The 23,461-nt window shown below is 48.2% G+C and overlaps 3 protein-coding genes across 3 annotated transcripts in view; 1 reads left to right on the plus strand and 2 right to left on the minus strand.

Moving 5' to 3' along the window:
• Nucleotides 1–22,927, minus strand: part of LOC135817989 (protein RRP5 homolog) — a 58,933-nt gene extending 36,006 nt beyond the window's left edge. Inside the window, exon 1 of the mRNA XM_065331297.1 lies at nt 22,756–22,927. Within this exon, the coding sequence (XP_065187369.1) occupies nt 22,756–22,905 (150 nt within the window). The 5' untranslated portion in view covers nt 22,906–22,927. The remainder of the gene's footprint in view (nt 1–22,755) is intronic.
• LOC135817970 (nucleolar MIF4G domain-containing protein 1-like) lies at nt 277–3,293 on the minus strand. The gene has a single exon (XM_065331272.1). It carries the CDS (start codon nt 3,291–3,293, stop codon nt 924–926), a length of 2,370 nt encoding a protein of 789 aa, XP_065187344.1. The 3' UTR covers nt 277–923.
• LOC135817981 (nucleolar MIF4G domain-containing protein 1-like) lies at nt 8,357–11,570 on the plus strand. The gene has a single exon (XM_065331285.1). The coding sequence runs from the start codon at nt 8,494–8,496 to the stop codon at nt 10,882–10,884; it is 2,391 nt and encodes a 796-aa protein (XP_065187357.1). The 5' UTR covers nt 8,357–8,493; the 3' UTR covers nt 10,885–11,570.
• Nucleotides 22,928–23,461: the final 534 nt, after the last annotated feature.

The raw sequence follows: 23,461 nt of genomic DNA on the forward strand, positions 1-23,461 counted from the left end.
AGTCACGTAATGAAGGCAAGTTACGTAATGAAGGCAAGTTACGTAATGAAGGCAAGTTACGTAATGAAGGCAGCGCGCCACGCACTGGGCCATAACCACAGTTGCATACTCTTGTTTATGTCTCTTGATGTAATGATATATCGGATATTATGATGGCAGCAAAGAATCAAAACATCAAGAGTCCATAAACAAGAGTATGCAACTGTGATCTCTTTTCTATGGGCCAGATGCGCGGCGCACTGCCTTCATTACATCATGCAGCTGCAGTCCGCGCATTGCGGAAAATCAAACACCGCACTTTCTCTCTGGTTTGAAATGAACTTTCGTACGCAACTGGAGTTCACGCGCCAGAATTTAGAGATCGCGTAAGTACTGGATCGAATCGAGCAAAAACGGATGGGCTCGTACGAGAAATTGTGAGTTTGAATGCATGCTCTCAGAGCGTGATGATGGCAAGTTACGTAATGAAGGCAGCGCGCCGCGCACTGACCCATAACCACAGTTGCATACCCTTGTTTATGCACTCTTGAAAACATGCATAACACAATATATTATTATCGGCTATAGCGATAACTATAAAATGCATGTAGCAATAATATCAAAGGCCCTATTTTTTACTTTCTTCACGTTGCTTATTTTTATAGTGATACATGTACATGTACATAGCAGAATTTTATATGGAAATACGGGCACTGTCAACTATGCAGCATGCTCATTTGTCAAAACGCCATGCTGGAAGTATTTCCTTGTTTTTCATGTGTCGATCGAAATAAAATAAAAAAATCGATCGTATCGCATAATTATAGTGATGCATCGGATATAGTGATAATATCACGAAAATCAAAAGGGTACACTATAGCCCATACAGACTGTATTTTTGAATTGTATATCAAGGTAGCGGCACAGCGGACATCAGCATTATGTTATGTACGACATGCATCGACGATGCCTTTCAGTTGTTCCTGAACATATTCGGCATTCTTGCCAGTGCCAGTTTCCTGACGCACAACAAAGCGCAGAAAAGCTGGTAAATGAATTGGAGGTGGGCAGGATGACTTCTCCACAATCTTCTGGAAGCAGCCAGGAGGATACTTGACCACAGCATCAACAAATAAATCTTGAAAGAAATTTAGAGATGCAGGATCCAGGTGTGAGAAATCAACATTTTTGATCAATGCCAACGTCAGTGTTTTCTCCAGAAGGAAGTGCAGCATCAGTTTCCTCAAAACAGCTGTTTGGCGCTTGTTCATCGATGCCAACGACTTGAGCCGGTCCCAAATAGCCAATCTGATGGTGATCTGGTGGCTGCGGCTGTAAGCTGCCAGCTTGGCACATAGGCAAGCGTAAAATATGTTGAACTCTTTTTCCTGGAAGCAGCAGTGAAGAACAACATGTACTATCTCTCGTTCTTGCTGACCTTTCAAGTTGAGTCGAAGCAATTTCTGAAAGGCATCCACGACATCCTCACATGTCATCAGTATTCCGAAGATGTTTTTCCTCAGGTCGGTGTTGAGGTGTTGCACTCGAGCTAGTTGCGACAACTTCTCATCCAGCACAACGTGGCTGTCACTGGCTGGTTGCTGGCCAGACGCTGTGGACCTTGCTGAAGTAGAGCGACCAGTCCAGGCAGAGCCAACTACCCACCAGCGACCTTTCTCCTGTGCATTTGCCAGGTCATCATAGCCAATACGCATTTGTGCGTCCGCCAATGCTACCGATCCAGGTAACATTCCGCGTAAAACACGGGATCTGTGCCGTATTGAGTCTGGATCGTAACCTGGTAGTTTGCGAAAGTTGTTGTGACAGACTGCCATCAGCGCATCTATCGTAAACCGCATCCGCGACTCATCAACTCTCGTGGTATCCTTTGACCTGCTTCTCACTGTAGAGATGACCTCTTTGAGAGCACTGGGGTCGTCCTTGCGAATATCCCCGCCACAGGTTTTCAGCAGCTGCAGCAGCATGGTGATATCTTCATCCTGAAAGCGGCCCAGTAAGCGCTTTATGATGTCAATGATGAGAGAATAGCGTGCAACCTTGAAGAGGTAGAGATGAGCAAGCATGGCTACAACATTGTCACATTCCTTGCTTGATTCAGCAGTAGTCCCAGAAGCTGTGCTGCTCGCTGCTCCTTTATGTCTGTGCAGCGAATCAAAGTGCTTCACCAGCTCCTCCAGGAAATGACAGCCCACATCCGTGTCGACAGTTCGATGTAACACAGCAACAAGCAGCATGTGCTCTGCCAACAGACGGTCAGGTTGCAATGCCGGTGTAATACAAACTGCCAATATGCATCTACTCAAACACGTATTGGTATTGTTACGACTATTGGTGGAGAAGAGCTGCTGGATCTTGTTGCTAGTAGTCTTCAAGGTGCTTTCGCACAACCGGTTAATCAGCCCTTTCACTTGACGTGCCAGCTGATCAAACTTCTCGTCGTGAACCATCTCTTTACTGCTAGCAGCAGAATACCGAGTGGCATTGTCGGCCTCCATAGGAGCATCATCATCACCACCATCGCTTTCGCTGTAGTCATATTCAACATCGCCATCGCTCTCATCATCGTCGATGTCACTATCCTCGCAGCCAAACAGCACATCATCGTCATCACTAGCACCACCACCAACAGTAGCATCAGCATCCTCAGCAAACTCATCATCCATCTCCTCCTCTGAGGTGCTGCTGTCGTTGTCATCACAAGCATCGTCACCACTATACCCACGCCTGGAAACTTTCTGAGTTGCGCCTGGCGGTACTGCTGCTGCTGCTGCATTGCGCTTTTCCTGGACGTATTTTTCTAGTTCCGTCAACCTTTTAGCCGGTTTAGTGGTGCCGGTGGTTGTCTTTGCTGCCTGAGCCGGAGCAGAGGTGGACACGTGATCACAAACTTCTAGCAAATAATCCAGACCATCATCAGCAAAACCTTTTGGCAACTTTTTGCCTCTTTTTGTAAGCTTCAGCTGCTTTTCTAAACGGTGAATTTCACGATCCTCAAATCGGTTCGCAAAATCTAGACCTCCTTTGCTGAACTTAGATGATGCTGATGAATCAGCCTTGTTCCTCCGATTGCCTGCTCCATCCTTGTTGGTGGTGGCAATTTTGAAACCAGTAGCTTCAGTCTGCTGAGACTTACCGACCAGCCTTTTTCCCTGCTTCTTTTCCGAACGCTGTAGCTTTCGACGGGATTTCCTACTGACAGACGTCGTTTTGGACCCATCGCCAACTAGCCGTTGAATATCAGCTCTCGCTCGAGCCAAATTGGGAGCTTCTCGACTTCTAGAGTGGCGACCCATGGTAAAATGAACTGACTATCAAAGAAGAAAATGTTGTTCTTTTGTAAAAATTGTCTTGTGAAACAAAAAAATATTCGTGTGGTATGGACTATGGTGTTCCACGTGCCCGTGGTCCGTGGAAATGGGGAGCTAGCCTAGCGCCGGGCCGCCGGCGCGGCCGCCAGCAAAATATCGAAATTAATTTCCCACGAAAAGAAATTGCTGGCAAATAATAATTCCGAGCAAAGTAGAATATTGAATTTACAGAGGATCCGGGTGTGTTTTGTCAATTATACTTCAGAATGCTCTGTCTCCATATCAATGTGTTTGGCCTAGTTTCCTAACTCTTGATAGCTTTTTTGTAGTGAAAATTCATGAATTTTGTGATTTTATTTGAATCCTTGGTTTTAACGCATGCGTGGAACACCAGGTTTCGTTGATAAAAGCCCTTGTTCCCTCTATGTTCTTCGGCCTTTTTTCTAGCTCGCTCGAAGTAAGTTTCTTGGCAAGCTGTTCGATCTCGTTATCGACTGTTGTCTTGTACAGTACTTCCTCTTGGTTGTATTTCTAACTTGGTGTGTCTCTGTGCTTACTGTAGACCGCCTTTCAATCGTCAAACTGTCAAGTCCACTCTCAAGGATGGACTCGTCTGCAAGCTCCTTTACCTCTCCCGATGCTGCTGGTCAGTCATCGAGGATCATGGCGGACATGATGAGCCAGTTTGGAAAGGTCTCGCAGGTGATGGAGCAAATCGGCTCAGACGTTTCAAGTATTGCGGAACGAGTGTCTGCTCTGGAAGCGGCTCAATCCCGCCCTGACCCGGCACGAAGTGCCTCTATTTCGTTTTCCGCTCTGGCGCCAAGAGCTTCTTCAACACCGGGTAAAACCCGTGAGATCCCCAACCCCTCGGACTGTGAGTCAGAAGAGGAAATGGACGAGTCAAGCTTGCTTGACAAATCGTCTCAGGATTTCAAAGTGTCCTCGGATACTTTGGAATTCTTTCGGGAGAAATTTACAACAACTACCTCGAACGAAGTTCGGCGCCAATGGCGTAGTCGTTTTGGGCGCCCCAAAGTAGATGTGGCCTCTGCGCCCATCATGGACAAGATATTGAAGTCCCGATTACACCCTGCGACCAAGTCGCGAGACAAGGCCCTGTCGAAACAACAGGCCTTGCTTTTGGACGCCGTAGGTCCTTTGACCTACGTACTAGAGGAAGCTGGGAAAGAGACTCTCACCGTACAAGCCACGGTCGAAGCATGCCAACAGGCGTTGGCTTTTATTGGCAATGCAAATATGCATTTGAATAGAGAAAGGCGGCGAAATGCCATTCTTTGTATGAATCGCGACCTTGCCGAAATGGCAGAAGATGACGATACGTTCAAAACGTCTGCACCCCAGCTGTTTGGAGATGGCTTCTCCAGAAAAGCGAAGGAACGGAGCGAAGAGCTCAAATGTTTGTCGCAGGCGGCGTCCTCGCGAGGTGGCAAGGCTTCCACCGGATCGTTTGTTCGAGGAGGCCGAGCCAACCATGCCCCACGGGGAGGCCATTCAAATCGGGGCAGTTTCAATCAGAACGGCAACCGGTTCCGACCTTACAGCGGAAACCAGTACAATCCCCAGTTCAACAGGAAGCCCAACGACAGAAGTCGTCAGGAGTCAGCAAAGTGAGCCATCCGCCTTTACCCCTTCCTCTAAAGGAAATAAAGAGTTTTCAAAACTACTCAATGTCTTCTGTTGTGAGTGCTCTCCAGCAGATGGGTGAAAAAGACATGACAGAAAGTGTCGTATTTCACCAGTTCCCGATTGCGGGAAGCGTAGCAATGCTTGCACAAGACTGGAATGCAATCAGCTCAGACCAGTGGGTCTTGAAATGTATTCGGGGTTACACAATTCAGTGGCTTCAGAAGCCCTTTCAATCTCACTCTCCAAGAGAGATAGTGTTTCGGGAGGAGGAGAAATCAAAATCTCCCTCGAAATAACTTTGATGGCGAACAAACAGGCCATTTCAGAAGTTTCAATACCCGAGCTTGGAAATGGGTGTCAGAGACCTGACACAAAGTGTCTCGACCCAATGCATGGTTGCGGGGTGTTCAGGGTTACAAAATTCACTTTGTTCAAGAACCCTTTCAAACCGTTTCCCCAAGGGAGATTGTATTTCAAGAGGAGGAAACGAAAAAGATCTCCTCAGAAGTTGTCGCAATACAAAGCAAACATGCGATTTCCGAAGTAATGCCTGCAGATCAAACGAACAATCAGTTTGTGTCTCAACTCTTCGCTGTCCCGAAGAAAGACAGAGCGATAAGACCGATTATCAATCTGAAAGCTCCGAACCATTTGTGGAAGTGTCCCATTTCAAAACGGAGGGTATACACATGTTGAAAGATCTGCTGAGACCAGGCGATTTCATGACGAAAGTCGACCTGAAAGATGCGCACTTCATTATTCCCATTGCCAGGGAATATTGCCGCAGACCAGCGAAAGTTGCTGCGTTTTGCATGGCAGGGAAAGATGTATCAGTTGAACTGTCTGCCGTTCGGACTATCGTCAGCCCCGCGGGTTTTTACCAAGACCTCAAGGGCGGTGATAATCACACTCAGGACTGAGGGTGATTATTCATATCGACGATATCCTGAGCATGGCGGAGAACGAGACAAACGACCACACGGCCGGTCTGATTTCCCTCCTGGAGAATCTAGGGTTCATTGTGAATTACCAGAAACCACAACCGAACTCCACCAAGGAGATAGATTTTCTCGGCTTAATACCGGTGAACTCCGAGAATCTGACGATCAGATTGCCGGGAGATAAATTTACCGTGGAGAAAACACGATCAGATGCAAAAAAATTGCGAGAGGAAAAAAAAACACACTCAGCAATTTCTGTAACTCACCTGTTGGGCAAACTGAGCCATGCTGCACATGCGATTCCACCAGGTCCTTTGTTCTATCGAAACCTTCAGGGCTGTTTGCAGAAAGCCCTAGGGGAGGGATCTTAGAATTACGATCATCCTTGTCTCTTGAGCAGCGAAGCTCTGGAGGAATTGGACTGGTGGATCGATCACCTGACAGACTGGAACGGTCGTCGTCTTCTCACGCCGAAACCAGACCTGGTGATAGAGACGGATGCCTCGACAGTGGGCTGGGGATCATCTTGCCAGAACTCCCAAACAGGCGGTCCGTGGAGTTGTCAGGAACGAGAGATGCATATAAACTGCTTGGAGCCGTTAGCAGCCTTCCTGGCTGTAAAAGCATTTCTGAAGTCAAGTCGAAATCTTCTGGTTCGCCTGAAGATGGACCGTGAACACCACAGCCTTGACGTATATCAACAAGTTCGGAGGCACTGTGTCTCCCGACCTCAATCGCCTCACCAAAGAGGTGTGGACATGGTGCATGGCAAGACAGATAACTCTCCAGGCCACTCACTTAGCAGGATCACTGAACACAGTTACAGACGACGAGTCTCGCGTGATGAAAGATCGATCGGACTGGATGTTGCATCCAGATGTATTCCAGGAGATCTTTGCTCGAATGGGTCCCATGAATGTAGACCTGTTTGCCTCTCGGCTGACACATCTCCTGCCGATGTATGTGAGCCGGCGTCCCGATCCAAATGCGATAGACATGGATGCCTTCTCGTTGGACTGGACAAAGTGGCAGGGTTATGCCAACCCACCTTGGAACCTGATAAGCAGAGTAGTAGCACAGGTCTGCCCTCAGAAATCTCGGATAGTGCTTGTTGCACCGGTATGGCTGAGTCAACCGTGGTATCCAGTCCTCCTGGACCTGCTGGTAGAGGAGCCCCTGTTGCTTCCCAGCACTCCAGATCTGATTCAGCCGACGCACAGCGTAAACGAACCGGAGATAGTCCCTCGTCTAGCCGCGTGGAATATCTCAGGAGAAAGTACACCAGTCAGAATGTTTCTGAGGAAGCTTCAGAACTCCTCCTTGGATCATGGAGGCAGAGATCTACGAAGACGTACGACTCCCTATTCAAGAAATGGATGGGCTGGTGTCGTGAACGGAACAATGATCCCTTTTCAAGTGATATAGCCACGATTGTCAACTTCCTGGCATCATTGTACAAAGCTGGTTATCAATACCGCTCTATCAATATTGACAATAATTACAGATCAGCAATTCCTTCCGTCCAGGAAAAAAACTGACAGGTATGACACTGGTCAACACCCAATGGTATCTCGTGCGGGTATCGATACTAGTATCTTCAAAGCACACTCTGTGCAGAGTGCTTCTGCATCCGCAACAGCGGATGCTGGTACTACTACGAATGATATCTTGAAAGCAGCAGACTGGAGCAGCCAGTCGGTCTTTCAGAAGCTCTATTATTAGACCCCAGCATGATGAGAAATATGCTCAGGCAGTTCTCTCGAAGCTGTCAACCACTGGCAGAGAGCTACAAAATCACATTGATATGGAGACAGAGCATTCTGAAGTATAATTACAGAATGGCTCAGACCACGCAGTGGTTGCCAGCTATTCTGGATTATATGAAGAATGTGATGTCGAACATATCAATGTCCCAACCCTGACCCTCCCTGTGTTATAATGCACATAATATGCTTGTTCCGAGGCTCGCTATTCAAAAGGCCGAAGAACATAGAGGGAACAAGGGCTTTTATCAACGAAACCTGGTGTTCCACGCATGCGTTAAAACCAAGGATTCAAATAAAATCACAAAATTCATGAATTTTCACTACAAAAAAGCTATCAAGAGTTAGGAAACTAGGCCAAACACATTGATATGTTCGACATCACATTCTTCATATAATCCAGAATAGCTGGCAACCACTGCGTGGTCTGAGCCATTCTGTAATTTTATTCTAATTTCTTTGGTTTCATTGGGCCAAAGTTGTGCTGAAATAGCTCGTGTAGGGAGCAAAACGGAGCAAAACCCTAGCGGGGGTACGAGTACGACCAAGAGTACATAACCCCCCGGGGGGTTATGTACTCTTGGTACGACACGTGCATGTATTAATATTGTGGATTTTATCGTATTATATTACGTCATTGATTCGCTTTTTTGTTTACGATTTTTGTCACAAAAATGCGCAAGACGTGAAAACATCAAGACAAAAGGACAAAACATTATTTTCTTCTTCAGTGCGTTGTGTTTTTCTACTGTCTTGTTGTGCAAACAGTGTTTGGTTGGTGAAGAGATGTGAGGAAATCTAGCCCGGTAACTGGGTAGAGTATACTTTACCATGGGTCGCCACTCTAGAAGTCGAGAAGCTCCCAATTTGGCTCGAGCGAGAGCTGATATTCAACGGCTAGTTGGCGATGGGTCCAAAACGACGTCTGTCAGTAGGAAATCCCGTCGAAAGCTACAGCGTTCGGAAAAGAAGCAGGGAAAAAGGCTGGTCGGTAAGTCTCAGCAGACTGAAGCTACTGGTTTCAAAATTGCCACCACCAACAAGGATGGAGCAGGCAATCGGAGGAACAAGGCTGATTCATCAGCATCATCTAAGTTCAGCAAAGGAGGTCTAGATTTTGCGAACCGATTTGAGGATCGTGAAATTCACCGTTTAGAAAAGCAGCTGAAGCTTACAAAAAGAGGCAAAAAGTTGCCAAAAGGTTTTGCTGATGATGGTCTGGATTATTTGCTAGAAGTTTGTGATCACGTGTCCACCTCTGCTCCGGCTCAGGCAGCAAAGACAACCACCGGCACCACTAAACCGGCTAAAAGGTTGACGGAACTAGAAAAATACGTCCAGGAAAAGCGCAATGCAGCAGCAGCAGCAGTACCGCCAGGCGCAACTCAGAAAGTTTCCAGGCGTGGGTATAGTGGTGACGATGCTTGTGATGACAACGACAGCAGCACCTCAGAGGAGGAGATGGATGATGAGTTTGCTGAGGATGCTGATGCTACTGTTGGTGGTGGTGCTAGTGATGACGATGATGTGCTGTTTGGCTGCGAGGATAGTGACATCGACGATGATGAGAGCGATGGCGATGTTGAATATGACTACAGCGAAAGCGATGGTGGTGATGATGATGCTCCTATGGAGGCCGACAATGCCACTCGGTATTCTGCTGCTAGCAGTAAAGAGATGGTTCACGACGAGAAGTTTGATCAGCTGGCACGTCAAGTGAAAGGGCTGATTAACCGGTTGTGCGAAAGCACCTTGAAGACTACTAGCAACAAGATCCAGCAGCTCTTCTCCACCAATAGTCGTAACAATACCAATACGTGTTTGAGTAGATGCATATTGGCAGTTTGTATTACACCGGCATTGCAACCTGACCGTCTGTTGGCAGAGCACATGCTGCTTGTTGCTGTGTTACATCGAACTGTCGACACGGATGTGGGCTGTCATTTCCTGGAGGAGCTGGTGAAGCACTTTGATTCGCTGCACAGACATAAAGGAGCAGCGAGCAGCACAGCTTCTGGGACTACTGCTGAATCAAGCAAGGAATGTGACAATGTTGTAGCCATGCTTGCTCATCTCTACCTCTTCAAGGTTGCACACTATTCTCTCATCATTGACATCATAAAGCGCTTACTGGGCCGCTTTCAGGATGAAGATATCACCATGCTGCTGCAGCTGCTGAAAACCTGTGGCGGGGATATTCGCAAGGACGACCCCAGTGCTCTCAAAGAGGTCATCTCTACAGTGAGAAGCAGGTCAAAGGATACCACGAGAGTTGATGAGTCGCGGATGCGGTTTACGATAGATGCGCTGATGGCAGTCTGTCACAACAACTTTCGCAAACTACCAGGTTACGATCCAGACTCAATACGGCACAGATCCCGTGTTTTACGCGGAATGTTACCTGGATCGGTAGCATTGGCGGACGCACAAATGCGTATTGGCTATGATGACCTGGCAAATGCACAGGAGAAAGGTCGCTGGTGGGTAGTTGGCTCTGCCTGGACTGGTCGCTCTACTTCAGCAAGGTCCACAGCGTCTGGCCAGCAACCAGCCAGTGACAGCCACGTTGTGCTGGATGAGAAGTTGTCGCAACTAGCTCGAGTGCAACACCTCAACACCGACCTGAGGAAAAACATCTTCGGAATACTGATGACATGTGAGGATGTCGTGGATGCCTTTCAGAAATTGCTTCGACTCAACTTGAAAGGTCAGCAAGAACGAGAGATAGTACATGTTGTTCTTCACTGCTGCTTCCAGGAAAAAGAGTTCAACATATTTTACGCTTGCCTATGTGCCAAGCTGGCAGCTTACAGCCGCAGCCACCAGATCACCATCAGATTGGCTATTTGGGACCGGCTCAAGTCGTTGGCATCGATGAACAAGCGCCAAACAGCTGTTTTGAGGAAACTGATGCTGCACTTCCTTCTGGAGAAAACACTGACGTTGGCATTGATCAAAAATGTTGATTTCTCACACCTGGATCCTGCATCTCTAAATTTCTTTCAAGATCTATTTGTTGATGCTGTGGTCAAGTATCCTCCTGGCTGCTTCCAGAAGATTGTGGAGAAGTCATCCTGCCCACCTCCGATTCATTTACCAGCTTTCTTGCGTTTTGTTGGCCGTCAGATTCAGGAAACTGGTTCCCAACTCCTTGCCGGTGGCAAGAATGCCAAATATGTTCGGCAGCAGCTCGAAGGTATTGCTGATGCATGCCGTTCTTAAGGCGTGCTGATGTCTGCTGTGCCGCTACTTGTATATAAGCAAACTGCTTTAGTTGTGTTGAGTTAGCTAGCTGCTTTGATCTTGTACATACCTGTGCATACTTGTACATACCTGTGCATACTTGTACATTTATGATCTCTTTTTAATACTTGTACATACATTATATGATCTCTTTTTTATATTTGTACATACATTTATTATCTCTTTTTAACGATTCAGTGATGATGGATAGCGGCCGAAGGGCCAGTTGAGACTTCTCTACGTAGCTGTTTTTCTAGTGCGGTGTTTTTTGTGCAGGGACTGTGACTAGAGCAGAGGGCAAGTTCCCAGGCCAGCATAATAATAATAGACATCTGTTTAGATTTTCCACACGTTTGCGACAACGGCTCTGGTCCCCTCACCAGTGAAGAAAGCGGAAAGATGCCATTCTCATTCAGGTACAGCCAGACCTTGCTTATCAGGTCCTCGCTTATCCAGATCCCTCGCCATCCGGAAGAAAAGTGTTGGTTACCGATTTACAGCATATGTCATGCATACATACAGTAAGTGTGTTCGATTATCCGGTTCCCTCGCCTATCCGAATATTTTGTGGAAAACGGACGTGTGCGGTTATGCGAGGTCTGGCTGTACAACCTGGATATGCCAAGTGCACAAGCAGTGAAACTTCAGTGGAACGTAATTTTACCGAGGGCCTTAGGTTCATAAAAGCCTGCATCTGTACACTGCTCCATACTCATACTAGCTATTAAATGTACGTTGTTCTATGTCCAATAATTATTGATTGGTATGGGTTGGGGTTCACCAAAATCATCACATCGCTGGCACGCTCCCGGAGTGCCCGTCAGGATCGCAACCTCTCCCGGATTGTTGCTATGCAAACCAGGGAAATGTGTGCCAAAACCATACAGTAAATCACCCGCGGTGAAGGCAAACAAAGTTGCGCAGTGTTCAACTTTTGCCGCCTGACCCAGCGCCGATCCTGTACACCTTTGAGCAAAAGTGGCATGCGAACCATGCACGCCGGTACCGGGACCCAGACTGTATCAACATCTCAAACCAAACTATCTTTGGTGGCACCGGGATGAGTTTTGCACGGTTGGATGCATTTTACAACAGTCATCGTCTATTCAGGGTGCTAAGTTGCTTCGAGATCGCACAGCCCAAGCTCGCATGCAGGCAAGCCACATGTCAACACAAACCGAAGGAAGTGCATGACTGTACTGTGTACAGGTGCAGCAAGTGAAGTCCGACACTTCGAAATCTGATGTCAACTTACTACTCCCTGGCTGTTTTTGACGTCATCACTTTCAAGCCCTATACTATAGAACGTACCCTGACTTTGTGCTTGGGGATCCCCCCCCCCCCCCTTGCGTAAGAGAAAAGGACTACTGTAAGGCCAGTTAGTGCAAAACGATAATTAGATACATGACAGTCATTTCCCCAATGACACCAATTTTATGACGCTCCATGTTACTCTATGTTACTCTGAAGTACTAACTTTGATCATTGGTTTGTAGAGCCCCATTCTCTAGGAGATATCTACATCTGCTCTGTTTCAATGTCCAGCATAAGCGAACGTGTGGGTCAAGCATAATTGCTTGGTTGACGCTGCCGCGGAAATGCGTATAATAATGACAGTCATTTGCTGGTTGACAGACAGAATCCGTTAGCATATCACCTCGCCTTTCCTCCTTTCACCTCGCCAACCAACAATAATCCGGGGCTGGGATCGCTTACTTTAATTGATGTTAAAAATATGTGTGGTCTTACAGTTCACTCAGGCACCGCATGTAGCACTGTGCGGGTAGTTTTTTTTACAAATACACAACTCACCGGCAGGCACATGGGGCTAGCATGGGGTGAGATGGTGCTGGTGGGGCTTGCCATGCTCGACCGACCAGAGGTCTCGGCATCTTCACATGGCAGGCGCACCAAATTCGGGAGGGAAGCATAAGCATGAGGGGAAAAAGCACGGGAGAAAATGAAAGATTTAGAACGAAGGAGAGGATCTAATTTTGGAACACAGCAGAAAATAGCAAAAATTAATAATCAAACAGATAATAGGAGTGAAAGGAGAGTGTCAAATGAAGGGTGCAATAGGGTAGCAGTGGAGATTGGCTACTCAGGATTGGCGACAATTAGGCTTGGGGTGGGAGAAGCAGGAGCATAATCCCGGAGGAGGCTAGAGGCGGTCGGTTGCCCAATCCCAGTCAGACTGCCTCAGGTGGTCATAGACCTTCTTCTTGAAGGTCTGCATCGACTTCTGGGAGGGGCGAGCACTGAGGATAGAGGCTGCATGGGAGGCAATTCCAGGTGTTCATCATACAGTGGGGGAAGGACCGAAGGACATTGTTCCGAGACTGAGGTGGGACAGTCTTGGTCAGCTGGAACGGATGGTGGCTCGCAATTGTGCGCACGCTGGCTCGGGTGCGGGCTGGAGCTGGCAGGGGTAGGAGGGCTGTGATCATGGCAGGGCCAGTCAGATAGTGGAGCTCGAACAGGTAGCAGAGAGCAGCAACAGAGCGACGGATGTCCAGGCTGGGCAGGTAGCAGCCATCGCCAATGACGTGGAGTGCCCTACGTTGGATGGCTGTGTGCTTGGCTAGTGTGGAGGGTGCTGCGCTCATCCATACCAGCATCCCATACTCCAGGATCGGCTGAACAAACCCACGGTATACTACGGCACGGCATCGTGGGTTGAGAGCCATGGCAGGCTTGCGGAAGAAGCCGAGTCAATGCGCACCGCGTATTGCGAGGGACCGTATGTGCTGCTTGAAGCATAGCTGGCTGTCAAATAATACTCCTAACAGGCGGAGCTGATCCACCTCAGGTACGTCTGTCCCCTGGAATGTGATAGAGGGAACTGGGTGGTGGGATCGTCGGTGGGTGATCGTGAGGGCTTGTGACTTTGTCGGCTCAAACCTGATTCGCCAGAGGGTGCCCCAGTCGGCAAGTGCGTCAACAGCCTGCTGGAGCGTTGCGACTCCATCTGGGATATTGGCTCGGGTTGTGATACACTTATACGTCCGCATATACTGCGAGTTTAGCCTCTTCAGGTAGGTGGTCCTCTGCGTCGTTGATGTAGATCAGGAAGAGCGTTGGGCCGAGGATGCTGCCCTGCGGCACCCCTGACTGGATGTCACGGGTAGTAGAGGCCTGGCCACCTACGACAACTCTGATCTTGCAGCTAGTGAGATAGCTCTGCAGCCAACAAAGCAGGGACCCTTTGACACCGTATTGCTCTGCCTTGTGAAGGACTCCTGGGTGTGAGACCTTGTCGAAGGCCCCAGCGATATCCACTGCGAGCATCCTGACAAGGCCTCCCTGGGCAGCTGTCTGGTGCCATTCATGCTGGAGTGCGATCAGAAGATCTGATGTGCCAAGTCCGGCGCGGAAGCCGAATTAGCGCGACGACAGGATAGAATTCTTCTCCAGGAAGTTGGACAGACCACGGTTGATTATCGACTCCATGCATTTGGACATGACAGACAACAGGGAAATTGGTCGGTAACTCTTGGGATTGGACTTTGACCCTTTTTTGTGAACAGGCACAACATTTGCAAGTTTCCAGGTTTCAGGTTGATAGCCATTGCGGAAGCACAGGGCAAATAGCCGGGAAAGTGGGAGAGCCAACGGTTCGGCGCAGATCTTCAGGACCCTGGCAGGTATTGAGTCAGGTCCAGTGGCCTTGCTGGGGTTGAGAGCAAGCAGGGTGCGGCGGACTGTGGCTGGGCGGAAGTGGATTGTAGCATGGGCGTAGGAACCGGGCCTGCTGTCGCCGGACCAATAATTTTCGAATTTTTTTACATTTCAACCTTGTTGATGGCTTGTCGACTCTTGTACAGGTACCATGTTTTACATCGACAATGCGGTGTATCATCAGCATGCATATTCTTATTTCTCATATTATTCTGTAGCATTAAAATATGGCCTTTTAGGCCCAATTTTCAAAAAAAATCCCGGGGGAGGACCCCGGACCCCCTCTCACAATTTCGCCGCACCAATATTAAACTGCTTCCTACGCCCCTCTGTAGTGAGCGAGTTCTGGGAGCGTGGGCGAACAGGGGGCATTGTGCAGAAGGTGTCAAAGTCATTCTCAAGGCTGCATATATCAGCGAAGGACTGGCATATGAGTTCGGCCTTCTCGGTATTTCTGGTGTGCTCATTGCCTTGGCTGTCGACGAGAACTGGGATAGAGCTGTCTCTACCAAGCCCTCCGGAGCGCTTGATCAGGCTCCACCACTCCTTATCCTGGAGGCTGCCTGTTGCAAGCTTCGCTCTGGTGCGCTGGAGATGTGCTTGCTTAGCGCTGGATAGTCTCTGCACAGAAGCCAAGCATGCCCGTCTATACTCTGCCTGAAGAACAGGATGGGTCGAGTGCTTGCGGAGTCGGCGGCATGCCTGACGTTTGGTGGTAACAGCAGCTGAGCATTCGGGAGTCCACCAGCTAGGGTCTCCTGGTCGCGTCTTCAGGACTTTCGTTGGGATGAACCGTCCCATGCCCTCAAAAATACGCCTAGTTACATTACTGCAGGAGGATTCAGGATCATCAGTGATCAGTTCGTTCCACGCGGTTGCTCGGTAGAAGGCTGTGAGCCGAGGCCAATCAGCACGTTGGTAACGCCAAACGGTCCGGGTGGCTGGCAGATCATGGGATGGAGTTAGCTGGAAGTCGGCGGTGATTACTGCATGGTCTGATCGACCAAGGGGTGGGTACATGGTGGTTTTAACTAGTGGTGTGCACGGGTAGTCGGGTACCCGTGCTACCTGTGAGGACCTCGGGTAGACGGGTACCGAATAGTACCCGAAAACCCGAAGTCGCAGATGACATCATGTACAGTGCACATGTACAAATAATTCACGCATGTCTACCCAGTGCGCAAGGGAAGGTGCCGGTGTGCATTGTGGTCTTACCATGGAAACAATTACCCGATCGGGTACCCGTGCTACCCGTGGAAAACTACCCGGACCCGATACCCGAAGAAAATGCTACCCGACTCAGCCCTATTTTTTACCGCACCGGAGACATCCGACATGACTAAGTCAAGGGTGTTCCCGCCTCGAGTGGGCTCTGACACATGCTGCTCAAGGTTGTGGATGTAGCACAGGTCTTCAGCGGCTTCTCCGGCTGCTGTTGTGCGGCTGCTGTTGTGCGGCTGCTGCCAAGCCATTCATGGTTGTGGACATTAAAATTGCCTGCCACGACAATGTGGGAGCAGGACTGGCGGGCAATGTCAATATCAGATTCGAGCTGTGTGAACATAGTCGTATCATGGTCAGGGCAGGTTCCAGGCAGGTAAGCTGCACATACTGCCATTCGTGTTCCTGTGTGGGTGGTGATGCTGACCCAAAGGACCTCCTGGTCCGCAGTGTTTATATTAAGTTCTTTATAGGGGATACCAATCTTCAGCCAGATGGCTACACCTCCGCCCTGTGCCGTTCTGTCCCGACGTATACAAGTAGGTGGGTAGTAACCTGGGATTGTTACCTCTGCTTGGGTGGCTTTCTCCGGGGAGAGCTTTGTCTCTGTGACGATGGCCATGTCCACATCAACGTGCGTTAGCAAGTGTTGGAGTTCTCCAATTTTGTTGTAGACGCTAAAGGCGTTTGTCAGCAGCAGGCGTAGCGGTTTGGCACACATCATGCTTGTTGGCAGCCTTCTGTAGATCTGGTCTGGCTGCGGGTGAGAACTTGGCTCTGTCCTGCGGCCGCAGGTGGTGCGGCAGACAAGTTGTCTGTCTCCAGTCGCGTCTCCTGAAGGAGTTTGTCCATGGTGGCCTCAGTCTCCTGAAGGAGTTTGTCCACGGAGTCGGTGGCCTCGGTCTCCTGCAGTACATGTACTGTCGTGGACATGGAAATCCAGTCGAATGACCGGGGCCGCCGTCCTCAGAGCGCACAGAACGTTGCACGCAGTGCACAAAGTCATGTTGATCCCATGCCACCAGCGCGCTGCAGCGCACATGTGTGTACCGCTTACCCACGGCTGCATGGCCAGCGCCCCTGGGGCCGCTAGAGGTGCGACCGGATTTCCATGTCCACGACAGTACAATGTCATAATTCTAACTTATTACATATGCGGACATTGAGAATATATTTTTCCACACACCTTTTAGAGAACTATCATAGTACTCAATAGTGGTTGCGACTTCGGAAATGAATTGTTTGGAATGGTTTTTCTCCCCACACTGGAGCTCGCGCTATTCCGACGACTTGACTTGACACTTGACTGACTCACGACTGCAGTCAAGTTACGCAGCTTCGGGTGGTACAGTACCAGGGTCTGGTCAAGAAGAATAGAATGTGCCAGGGTGCACTTAGGGCCGGGTTCCACTGCGGCTCCGCTGCTCGTCATCCGCGGCTTGAAACATCATCATTACCATAGTGACCGCGGCTCGAGCTGGAGCAGCGAGGCCGCGGCTCACCACGGGCTTTTGCTACGATTCTTGATCAAAAACTGCGAGCCGCGGTCGCGGCTCAACCTGTTTCCCGTACTTGCAGTGTTTTGTACGCGAGAATTTTAAAATTCAAATTTTAGTTCGTTGTGCAGGCCAGAACACGAGGATTTTTTTGATTTCGTGCGCGCAAGTAGGTAAAACGTCATCGAAAAATGTGGAGCACGACCGCGGTGCAGCGAATGGCGAGTGTCAGTGGAACCGCGCTGCTCCGCTGCATGCAGCCCAGTGCCGCGGAGCCGCAGTGGAACCCGGCCCTAAGAAGCATCAAGATAGTGTTGCAAAGTGGTAGTTGATGTAGCTGCGTACAAGTCTGAGTTTGAAACATAACAGTCTGTGTGAAATATAATGCGAAGGATATGGCGATGAAGAACTTCTAATTTCTCGATTCGGATTATGTTAATGGTGGACCAAGCAGGGACGTATGCTAGTTATAACTAACAGTCCACCAAGGTAACGAGATGATATACAGTCAGATAGTGCGACAACAAGGCACAACTGACAAGGATATTGAGACATTCAACGACCTGAAACCTAATGCCAACCAATCTACAAAGCGCAAACCAACAACCTTTCAACTTGGAAGGCTCAGGTGCGGGAAGTTCCAATGAGGGGAAGAGATGCGCCACAAGGATGTGCATGAGCTATGTCCCTCGGCAACAAACTTACTGTATCTGAACCTTCCACGTTGGAAGGTTGTTGGTTTGCACTTCGTAGATTGGTTGGAATTAGGTTTCAGGTCGTTGAATGTCTCAATATCCTTGTCAGTATTGTGCCGCTTGTTGTCGCACCATCTGACTGTGTATTATCACGTTACCTTGGTGGACTCACTGTTAGTCATAACTAGTAACTTATAGGTCCTTTTCTCTTTAATGATAGCTTGCATAGACCTTGGTCCTACCGGTAGGACCATCCTACACAGACATGCTGCATGGCCTCTGTTCTAACATTGACCTAAAACTTGACCCTAAACTGTTGCTCAGGGGCTAGTGAAGGAGTCCACAAATATTAGACGCGATCGCACAAGGCATACTACAAAATTCCATGGTAACAGCCCATGGTAACCAAGGAAACGGAGTATGGAATTATGCATTCCACTGCCGTGGCAAGCTAATAAAAAAATTAGGACCTCACCACGATTGATGTGCCATGGTCAAAATTTACTTTGGACAGAGTTGCTAGCGCACCGACAGGATTATGTGCGGCTATTTTTGACAATCGATAAAAATGCGCATACGCAATGCACTGGACATAGCCTTGCATTTTGCGCCATTACTTTGCCTGACAAAGACCTCATCTCAACAATTGTTTCAAGAAAATTCTCAACCAAAAGCACTTTTGCAGCTCGATTTCTTGGGTCCTACCACGGATCCTACCGGTAGGACGGCATGCAAGCTATCATTAAACAAGAGAGCTTGGAAGCTCAGAGCCCTACGCTCTGCTTTTTTTGCCTAGCTCATCGTGCATGTTATTAGAACTGGTGGAAATGTTTTTTTCCATTGATTGGCTATATCATTGTTTTGCAAAAAAACGTTTCAGTCAGTTTGAATATGAATTAGGCAAAAGTAATTGCAGAATTTATTGCGGATTGTTATTTTCTCTCATTTCATCCACTTTTGGTTTGCTCCTTCTTTTCCTTTTTATCTCCTTATAATCGGATTTTCTGGACCTGTTGAGCCAATGAGGTAAAATTATATTCCATACAATACGATACAATACAATAATACTTCGAAGTACAATTGTAGTATTGGCGCACCGTAGCGTAGGAGCACGTGACACTTTGCATGCATGACCTGTCATCTATAGAAACCTGTACGCCGGCCTGATAGACACGCTTTTTGCACACCACAGTCAATAGCCTGAATGCTTCACAGATTTTATTCTTCCTCCTGCCGCCACTCTGTCTGGTCCACACACATAATAATAGATATCACTTTTCCTACACTGTCTCCCTTGCTTTAGCAATTAGTTATGGATTCCGTTACACCGCTGGCGTCTCTTTCTCTTTCTTCATTCGCTACCTAAACATTACGTTTCCATTGTTTCTCTTCGATATTCTTGCCGCTAGTTCTCGCTGTCTTTTCCCGTAGTCTCGATCTTTCTGCCGCAAAGCCCGCTGTTCTCCGGCTAGCTATTCCGTACTCTACGCTGTCCATCTCGATCTAGCGATCCTTCTCCCTGCTCCGCTGCGCTGTTTTATCGATCTCCCCGATAGCTAACTTCCTCTATAAATTGCTAGTGTTCACAATCATTCTTTGCCTTTCCGTGATTCAGACCAAGAGAAGTACGTTCCCGAGAGTTAGGCTCTCTCGACCCCGAGTTCAACTGTGAAAGTCTGCGACTGTGTCGTAGCATTGATTGTGATCGTAGTTTAGAGAGAGAGACTTTGAGTGCATGAACTGTTGATATCGCCGATATCACACAATAATGTCCTTACCTTGATAGTGTGCTTGTGCTTTTAACTGTTGCTGACGGCCGAATGCATGGTTGCCTGTGGAGCACATTACATAACTTTACAGTCTCCTATAATACGCATCCTGTCCGACGGAAAAAGAGGCTGCAGATTTAGTTTTTCTGCACGTTATCAGCAATGACTACTGGTCTTCAGCAACTTGGGTCTCCTGTAATACGCATCCTGTCTGTGCTTTCGTAATGCTAACATAATGCTCGGGATAGCACTCGCTACTGATCTTCAGAAACTGGCCAGACTCTCACTCACAATAAGACTGTTGTAATGTTCATCGTTCCCAAGCGGTCGCTGGTTTCTCCCACGATTTCATTGTTCTGTTGTACGACATGCTATACGACATCCTTATCCCGTACAACACCGTATTGATGTCTGGCGCTGTCGCCTTCATCTCTGGTGCAGGTGTAATCTAGTGCCTTCATACATGCGTTATAATAGACCAATCCCTTTGTCTGGGTTCGTGAAAAGGGCCACGTGTGCAAGTCAGCTTGTGTTAAGTGCATGGTTTTGTATTTAGTTGGTATGTGGCAGCTTATGGGACAAAGAGACTTTTGCTCCCCGAGCTTGTGTATGTAAATAGTGTGTTACGTCGACCATGACGGCTCGCTTTGAATTGCAGAACGGCTGCCCCGATACGAACTCTAACTAAAACAAGAAAAATAATAATGGCTACAATTCCCAACCATACCACAATGAACTGATCGGCTACATCATTGTATTGCAAAAAGTTTCCATCTGTTCGAATAACATTCATGATGACCTAGGTAAAAAAAGCATAGCGTAGGGCCCTGAGCGAAAGAAATAAACTTTCTCTTTGTATTCGAGGGTAATACGACACCGTCTACCACCTTGATGACCTAGGCAAAAAAGCATAGGGATGTTTCATTTCTCCTATCTTTTTCCATACATAACCTAGGATTCAAACCCGCACTATCGCCCTGCATGCAATGCATTCCCCGATACACTTTGCATACATACTCATTCTTCCAAGTTGCTTCACGTTGCTATCTTGCATTTGAAAGCCCTATTTGAATATTATGGCCAGCTGTCTTTGATGGTATGGTACGGGGCAGGTACGGGATAGCACCAGGCATGCTGACGGCACAAACACACACCTTGATGGTACGGTACGGGACAGGTACGGGATAGCGCCAGGCATGCCGGTGGCACAAACAAACAAACAATCACAGAATTAAAGCTGTGTGGACCCTGGCTAGCGCCAGACGTCACTGAAGTAACGTCTTCTGCATAGCTACAGGAATAATTAATATTGGTTCAACATCCGACTTTTTATTTTAAAAATTATGCGGCAATTTTGGGGCAAATGGGAGAAGTGACTTGTCAATATACCGACAGATCAGCATACTCAGGATACATGATCAGCATGGTAGGACCAGGAGAGGGCGGGATCTATGACACTGTCAAGGTGTTTATGATGGGGCGCTACCATGGCTACAGAGATAGGGTGATCAGGATACTTTTAAAAAGCCTTATATATAATGAAGTGCCAAATGAGGAATCTGTCACGGTTAAAATAGAAAACACTGAAAAGAAAAGAAAAAGGACCAAGGAACTACAAGTTACGCTATAATGTCCACGGACACCACCAGTTACTAAACAATCAGCTTGTTAGACTTTATTATGTGTATGCATGCTGAAGATTGTGTTGGTGCTTCTCTCTGCTCAAGTACTAGTAACTGTATCTGGCTGGACTTGTCACTTTGTCTGCACTGGTGCCGCGACAGTCGATTCACGCGGCTTTGATTCATGCTGGCTGGCTCTTGTATAGTGTCGCCGTGCGACTACCCTGTGACCCTGATCTAACAATACTCATGCCAGTTGCACTACAAACAATCCACTCATGACATCTTGCTCTAAAAGGCGAGCTGCCTGCAAACTTGGATTCACACAAGAGCCATAAGAACACGAGGTCAATCTTGGTGATCATAAAAAGGAGAGACTGATTAGGAACGCGCATGCCTAATTTATACGGGCCAAGATCGCGCATGCCTAATATGCGCGCGTACCATACTGCGCATGCCTATAGCCATTCAGAATATGGAAGGAGCGCGGCAAGGTCAGAAAAAGCAGGCTCTAGCACTACAAATTTATGTCTAAGTGATATTTATGGAAATTACGATCGCGTTCGCGACATATAGTTCCGGTGTACCAGCGCTGCAGCTAGCTAGCTCGCCACCAGGCGACAAATTTCACACCAAGGTTCAACTCAAACGTTCAACTCGAGTGACAGAAACTCGCCCAAACATGCTGTAAGTTGTAGCCTGCAGGCACGGTGACCAGGTGACTGGTGTACGCACGGGCACGTGACAGCTTGTCCAGCCATGTTCGATTGGGAATAAGGGCCGAACGCTACATCGCAGCCTTTTCGGACCAAAACCAGTCGACTCAGCGTCCAAAAGACTACAACATATGGGCCAATCGCGGTCATTCGTGCTTTTTTAAGAACGACATGGCGCTGTAGTGAGATTTTGCATACAAATCCCCATCTCAGGCACAGTCACCCAGTTTCGGTGGAAGTGCGCGAGTTCGATTGGGAATAAAGAAGGAAGGGAGTGTCTCAGCTTCCTCGGACCAAGACCATTCGACTCAGCACCCCGAAGACTACAACTGGTGAAAAATTGATTTTAGGCTTAACTTCCCCTTTAAAACCGGGGGGGGGGGGGTGAAATCAACCCGGGGTGAAATTTCAACGCGGGTCAAGCGCAATGTGTCATGTAAACGCGCCAGTCAACCTGTGTTCATGGTGGGTTGCAACTTGACCCGGGTCGAACTCAACCCGGCTTGAAACCGCGGCCTCATGACGGTAAACACAGCCTGAGTCACTGTGTCGTGCCATTATCGCCGCCTGATGCATTGCTGCAAGAAATGAGAATGCACAAATTGAAAGCAACTACATGTACTGATCAACTAAACTAACTACAGTGTACTTACCAAGCATGAAGCACTGCAGGAGTCCAGCCGAGAGGCCGCTTCACCACCTTTAGCCTCAGGTCCCGGCATGTTCCTTGGATCGCAGACCGTGCCACCTGTGCGCTGCGGAACGCCGGGCTGTGAGGCCGGGAGGATGCTGCACTCAGTCATTGCTCTGTCACGGGAATCGTATCCATCTAGACACATTAGGAGAGAAAAATTAAAATAGCAACGGGTTGGCAGCAAGCCTCACTAAGCTGTCACCTCTTGACCGCAGATGGAGACAAAACATTAATTTTGTAAATCTGAACACTGACATACACGAATAAACCTACCTGTACCTTGCCCGAGACCGTGACTCCCAGGAGATTCACAGACTTTTTATACACGCATGACACCTGGCCTGCTGAGCTTGACCGTGAAGATTCTTAGCCCTTCTGTCTGTGACGTTCTGAGCCACGTGAGATCCTGCCATCGATCCAAATGATGCTCCAAAGAGGTCATCAAAATGGTCATTCATCATACAAGCGCTCATTTCCTGACTTGCAATCGGACAAAACAGTCGTTGTCTATCAGATACAGTTGCCCTGGCAGGCTACGGTTCGCAGCATGTGCCGCTATGATCATGATGATTCTGTGACTGTGAGCTGCTGGCTCGGCCGTAGGTCTACGACACCCAACTTGACTTGAAGTGGTCCTCTTGGAGCTCACCTAAAACGATGACACC

Source organism: Sycon ciliatum, chromosome 1 (genome assembly GCF_964019385.1).
Source record: "Sycon ciliatum chromosome 1, ocSycCili1.1, whole genome shotgun sequence".
Taxonomy (NCBI): domain Eukaryota; kingdom Metazoa; phylum Porifera; class Calcarea; order Leucosolenida; family Sycettidae; genus Sycon; species Sycon ciliatum.